Source organism: Nansenia antarctica (assembly GCF_963989245.1).
Source record: "Nansenia antarctica genome assembly, chromosome: 4".
Classification (NCBI taxonomy): Eukaryota; Metazoa; Chordata; class Actinopteri; order Argentiniformes; family Microstomatidae; genus Nansenia; species Nansenia antarctica.
The window spans coordinates 9,530,149-9,537,060 of record NC_137689.1 but is presented as its reverse complement, the minus strand read 5'-3'; the positions used below and the strand labels follow the sequence as shown (position 1 = coordinate 9,537,060).

At 43.7% G+C, this 6,912-nt stretch overlaps 1 protein-coding gene across 1 annotated transcript; it reads left to right on the top strand.

Moving 5' to 3' along the window:
* Positions 1-921: 921 nt before the first annotated feature.
* LOC308154898 (perforin-1-like) lies at positions 922-6,075 on the top strand (the record flags this gene model as incomplete). The annotated part of the gene is made up of 5 exons (XM_080528115.1): positions 922-947; positions 1,743-2,195; positions 2,440-2,585; positions 2,800-3,491; positions 5,996-6,075. The coding sequence occupies exons 2-5, from the start codon at positions 1,782-1,784 to the stop codon at positions 6,073-6,075; spliced, it is 1,332 nt and encodes a 443-aa protein (XP_080384241.1). The 5' UTR covers positions 922-947; positions 1,743-1,781.
* Between the last annotated feature and the right edge of the window lie 837 nt (positions 6,076-6,912).

Sequence of the window (6,912 nt, the reverse complement as noted above, 5' to 3'; positions counted from 1 at the left end):
ACCTACTGTTCATGTTTAGGGTATGGCTTTCTGTTTCGACCCATAATATTAGCCAGCAATGGTTAGTGGAGGTCATGGGAAGGTGGCAGGTGGCATCTACACGTGATGAGGTGAACCCAGGTGTTTGCTTGACTCCTGCCACTTTATTTAACCTTCTCATGGCGGTCACTTTTTATGCCTGGAAAAAGTGATGACTGCAACAGGTTCACTCCGCCCAAAACCAGATGCTGTGGGCTCCATAACATTTCCACCACTGGTACACTGACACTCAGTGCCAATATCCAAATCTAACCTTCATTCAGCATTTTCACCCATAGTAACGTGTTAACATCATATCATATAATAATAAGATAAAGAATAAGATACGCTAACCAGCCTGATCAAGTGAATTTGGTTGCAGCCAGCCAGGTATTAAAAACATTAAATCCATCATAAATATAACATGAAAGACAACATAGCAGACAGGACACTGGGACAACAATACAATACTGTACAGTGCAAGATCACTTCATGTTAAGACAAAGGAAGAGCATATGTGAGCCCCATGCTTATCATAGTACTGTTTTCCGCTGATCATAGTGTTTTACATTGAGCACATCAATGTTCAATTGGTTCTTAGAAGTGTCTATTCATTTGATGGTGTGTGTGTGACGACAACATTTCATTGTGAGAAGATCTAACATTATTTTGAATGCAGTGTTTGCTTTCAAGATTTGTGGAGTTTAGGGTTTTGTGTGTGAATCTTTGCATTAATTTGTGTTAAGAGTGAGCCATGCTTTCAGAAAACGTGTTAAAGCGATAAAGAAAATTGTTGTTACATAACACCATATCGCTATCTCCAGCTGTACCTTTGGATAGCTAGATAGAGGGTGTGCCATGTCTCTTATAAGAGAACCGAGGAGAACAGAGATCATTAGGTGAAGAGGTTCATGGCAGAAGATCACTCTGTGAGTATGAGGAGGGGACGAGGAGGGACACATCTGATGTCAGTTGACTTTCAAACGAATGTATCTTTGGTGTAGGAAATGTTCTGGAATGATTTGTGAAACATTACTGCAAGTTTAAATGGAAAGTTAATCATCATTTTTTGTAACTATAAATGTATGTGAGTTGTGTTAATCGCCTTATTCAGGTCACAATATTAGCAGCTATTTATGGCTGGTGCAGAAATGGGAGGACAGGCTCACTTATATAGCGCCTTATTCCAAAGCACTTTGCTTTAAACGATTCATTCATTCATTCATTCATTCATACAATGCCCTCTCATTCACCCATTCACACACACACCAGTGGCGGCAAGCTACCATGCAAGGCGCCAGCCCGCTCATTGGGAGCAATTTGGGGTTCAGGGTCTTGCCCAAGGACACTTCGACATGTGGCCGGCCAGGGTTCGAACCGCAGAACTGCCGACCTTGTGATCATTAGACGCCGGCTCTACCCCCTGAGCCACAGCCGCCCCACATTCTTTCCATGCATTACAATGCGCCCGCCCTCCAATTTCTACCTCCACCAGCCTCCACTGATCTGTAGAGTCAACCCAATCCACTGAAAAAGCACATCCTCTCAAGAACTACGTTACTTATGTTTAGACTAGTTCCTGTGAAGATCCATCCAAGCATCGGTAACCTTATACTGTACAGCTCTTATCATTGTATCTTTTTTTCTCCAACAAACTCAAATGCACTTTTTAACAGTATGTTTTTTTAATGTAGGCCTACTGTCTCTGTCACCTTCTCCTGCAGATGCTCTTTCTCACCGCTCTGAAATAGAGAAGCTAGACAATGATGACGTCATCAGTGATGGCCTCTCCACTGTCTCACCTGGCGTTCCTGGTTCTCCTGGTTCTGTCACACCTGGACACGGCCCTCACTTGTCGCCCCGGGACACCGGCAGAATGTCTTGATCCGGACCTCCCCTTCGTACCTGGCTACATGTTAGCGGGCGAGGGCTATGATGTGGTGAAACTGGAGCGTAAAGGGGCCTACGTGACCGATGTGTACAGTTACCTGAACCCTGACGACTCCTGCCGCGTGTGCACCAACCCTCTGATGGGGGGGCAGCTGCAGAAGCTGCCTCGGTACATGGTGGACTGGCGCGCCGACAGTAGCTGCAGGCAGAACATCATCAGCTCCAGCTTCTCCTCCGTCAGCTCCCTGGTAGAAAGTTCTGCCTCTGTCATCAGTAACGACTGGACGGTAGGGCTACACCTATCATTCATTCATCCGTTCATTAGTTAATTCCTTTATTCATTCATTTGCTCATTAGTTCATTCCTTTATTCATTCATCTGTTCATTAGTTCATTCCTTTATTCATTCATTCATTTGTTCGTTTGTTTATTCAATTTTTCATCCATTCATTTGTTCATTAGTTCATTCTTTTATTCATTCATATGCTCATTAGTTCATTCCTTTATTCATACATTCATCTTTCCATTCCAGCTGGGGCTAGACCTGGAGTACAAGGAGGCGAGCCTAGGGCTGCAGCTAGCAGGCAGCAAGTCCAAGGCTCAGAGCTTCGCCTCCTCATCTTTCAAGGCAGACAAGACGTCTCTCTCTGTTCACCAGTTAACCTGCTCACACTACAAGTGAGATTATATATGTATGAGATTGTACAGGGTATGTGACTTAACAATTTGTGAGGTCATCGATACAAACAGTATTGCTGAGTGTAGTTTTTTTTTTTTTGCTCTCTGAACAAAAGGCCAACATGGTGAAATTGTTAAAATGTTAGAATATTTTCAGTAAACACATCTGCCTGGTCTGAAGTTGGTTTTCTTCACACTCTTTTCCTTCTCCTAGTTTCCGGGTGTCAAGCAGTTATCCTCTGAGTCATGAGTTCCAGCGTGACGTCATGTCTCTACCCCAGGAATACAACACCACCACCGATGAAATCTACCAGCGCTTCATCGACACCTACGGGACCCACTACATCCGCCTCGTGGACCTGGGGGGCCGGATGAACAAGGTGACTGCCATCCGCACCTGTGTGGCCACCCTGAACAAGGTGTCTGTGTCTCAGGTAGAGAGCTGCATGAGTATGGGTCTGTCTGTAGGGCTGGGCCTGGCAGGGTTTAACGGCGTTAGCAAGGAGTGCTCCAAGGTCCTGAGCAACCAGGACAGCGCCACCGGTTACAACAAGGGCTACCTGAGTCACATGACCGAGGTGACGGGAGGGAGGGACTGGATGGGAGACGTCTCCATGACCGAGGAGGACTCTGCTGATTTCGACAAATGGCTGACTACTATCATAACGCTACCAGATATCCTGTCCTTCTCGACGTCTCCCCTGCACGAGCTGGCGGCGGACTCTAAAGTGAAAGCTAACCTGCAAACTGCTATCAGCCAGTATGTGATTAACAACGGCATAAAGAAAAACGACACACCAAAGCATTGTGGGATGACTTCACCCAACCTCTCTGCGGACTGCTGCCCCCTTCTGGCAGGGAAGGGCAAACTGACCGTGCATGTGGACCGTGGCTTTAATCTGGACGGTGGGGATGCGGGAGGGAGACCAGAGGGTTATGTCAAATTGTGGTTTGGAAGTCACTATCGGCAGACTGGTTACATCAGAGACCGTAATCCACATTGGAACATACACTATGATTTTGGTGATGTAGAGACTCACCACAACCTTGTTCTAGAAGTGTGGGATGACGACGTTTGGCATGATGACCACCTGGGTGGGTGCACTATAAATATAAGGAAGGGAAGGCATGAGCATAACTGCGGTCTGAATCATGGTAGTTTCAGATTCTCCTACACTCTAACATGTGATCTCCATCTGACTGGTGACAAGTGTGACCAATACGCCCCCTCTTCAAACTAGCAGGCAGATAGACTGATTACATTGATTACAGTAGTCTAAGGATGATCAAGATCAAACAAACCAATTGTCTTTGTTTTATTTGTGTTTCTTTACAATGAGGAGATGTGTTATGAACGGGATGTTTTATTGACAGAAGCAAGCATTGTCATCGGATTTGCAACGCAAATGGCAGCACTAGAATTAGTGAAGGCACAGGTCTGTCTGACATACTGTATCTCTGATGCATTTTTTAACCACGTCTTTTAAAAATCAAGTAAAATATTAAATCAATCATTCAATAATCTCTCTGTGTATTGGTTTGGTGTGATTCATGTGTGCCACGGTCCATGTCCTTGGTGATACTGCACAACTGCATTACAGTTTTTCTCTATCGCTTTAACACTAACATCGGAACCTCAAACACAATGACCAAAACCTGAAACTGGTGTATTTTTATCTCACACCAATTCTTCACAATGACAAACACATTTCTTGCTTATCACTCATTTTGCAGCACTGTTACAGTTTTTCTCTAGCGCTTTAACACGTTTAGTCAAAGCATAGCTCATTTTCTCTTAACTCTTAACACAAATCCAAAAACTCACACACAAAACCCTAAACTCCACAAATCTCTTGCAAAAGCTGTTAGCGTTAAAGCGATAGAGAAAAACTGTAACGTACAGTAGAAAAACTGACAGGGGGATGGGGAGGTTTCAAGAGTGACAGTTAATGCGTATAGCCTGAAGAGGTGGTTAAAAAGTGGAATCCAAAACAAGTGTTTATGACAACAGATTGTAATTTAAGCACACAATCACATAACTCAATACTACCTCTTACACGAGTGCAATACTACATCTTACACGGGAGCAATAGGCCTATTACCTCTTACACAAGTGCAATACGCATGCTATTATTTGTATTATTATTTTGCTCATTTGTCTCTTTTGTGACTTTATTTATTTAATTACCATGCACTTTATTGTCGCTGCAATGTCGAGGAACTGAAGCCTAAGAATTGTACTCTAGTCTTATACTTGTATAATGGGATGTAACAATACACTTGAATCTTCAAACTTGAAAGCATGATCCATTCTAATATCTATTCATAAAGGTTTGTCATGATGTGTTAGGACATTTTTATCAGTAGATATGACCACGTCATTATAAAAATGGCACATGGCCTCTCAGGGTTAGGGTTAGGGATAGATTTAAGTACAGTTTGATATTAATAACGTCTTCATCGTGGAGAATTATAATCACTTCCTGGCCTAACCTCTTGTAAAAGAAAAAAAGAACAGGGGACATATGGAGATTCAGTTTAAAAGTTATGGATTATAGAGTATAGTAAGAATGCTCTTGCAGGTCCTGACAGCAGCACACAGAAGAGAGGAGGTTAGCTACCTTTGGAAGGAAGTTCATTGTAAGCCAACACGCCTACACAGGAAGGGTAGATGCTAAGCTACAGGATCTAAAGAGGGGAAGTATACAAATATTTCAATGTATTTTTGTACAGATCAACATGTGATGTCATACATTTCAGCCCTAATATACACACACACACACACACACACACAAACACACAGACACACACACACACACACACACACACACACACACTCACACACGCACACGCACACACACACACACACACACACACACACACACACACACACACACACACACACACACACACACACGTTGCTCCAATTAGAGGAGACCGGCTGTTCTGGCACCCACAGGGGAGTCATAAATATGTTTTCTTAGAAAAATCCATGGTTTTCCCCTCTTTAACTTTAAACAAAATCTCACTGGCAGCTACATGTTTTGGTAATGCCTTCTGGCTTGTCTTTGCCATTACATGGGAATACTCACTCCTAAGTGAGGCAAACATGAAGAGCATTATCCTCATGAATATTGCTCATCATCCTCATCACTGTCACAGTCTTTTCATTTTCTGATATTCACAGGTCCCATTCAAAACCTCTAGAGGGCGCCGACAGATCACCAAATATCTGCATCTCAATAGTGAACAACACAGCCCCTTTTACGCAAAGGAGAGGAGGCCCTGCCCGTCCATACCCATCTCTTTTATGGCCACAACTGTATCCATTCACGGTAAAACACATTCCACACACATCTTTGCTTTGTCTCTTTGTCCACTCTGTTGCACACTGTGCTTCAATCAATCAGCATTCTTACTGGACAAGCTGGACAAGCAGGAGGCAACATGCACAGCACAGGTGCACGGTACCCGCTGCAAACCTGGATGAAGTCTGTGTCTGTTTGACTTTGCTCCCCCACAGTGTATTATTGGTAGATGATAATGTGTCTCATCTAGGCTGGTAGCTTGGTACACAGAGAGGGCATTTACATTATTGGATTTGTTGGGACTCGGCATAAGAAATCATAAAGTAATTGAATTAATGTTTGCTCTCATTTTTCTAAAATTGTGTACAACTTCATGTAGCAACATTCTATGCATGTCACTTTGACAGGGGGGTAGGCTACTAAGAGGTGATGTTTGATCTGACGGAATGCATTTCCCTTGTTGATCACACAGATAGGTTTTCCGCCCTGTCAGAAACTACCTTCGGCACCTCTTTAGCCTGGTGAAAAAGCCCTGACTCATGTAGTAGTGCATGTTTTAGTGTGTTCACAGAACTGTGCATCCTCTTCCTTTGTCTAAGTGTCTAGAGACCTAGACCTTCGTTGACCCTGCAGCCGTGTCCATCCGCAGGTGCAATTAGCTGGCAGTGGATACTCAAAGGAGCTGCGAGACCTAATGAGAGGGCTGCTACATACTTACTAACCATGTGATGACACACATGTCCCCTGCACCTGGCCAGCTGTCGACAACCATGAGTGCTCTGCCTGGCTGCTGGTCTTTGCCTGAAGCTGTGCCAACCGGACATACTGTAGGCTATATGACCAAGTGGTTGTGATACATGGTTGTGGTATTAGGGCCTACAGATTATCTGCATACCTGCTTTGAGTCACCAAGCATTTTTATTATGGGATATCAGAGAATGTCACTCATTATAGGCCTAGTCATTGAAATGACACTGAAAATGTTCAGGCTATTGTTCATTTCAATTCAGCAGGTCAAA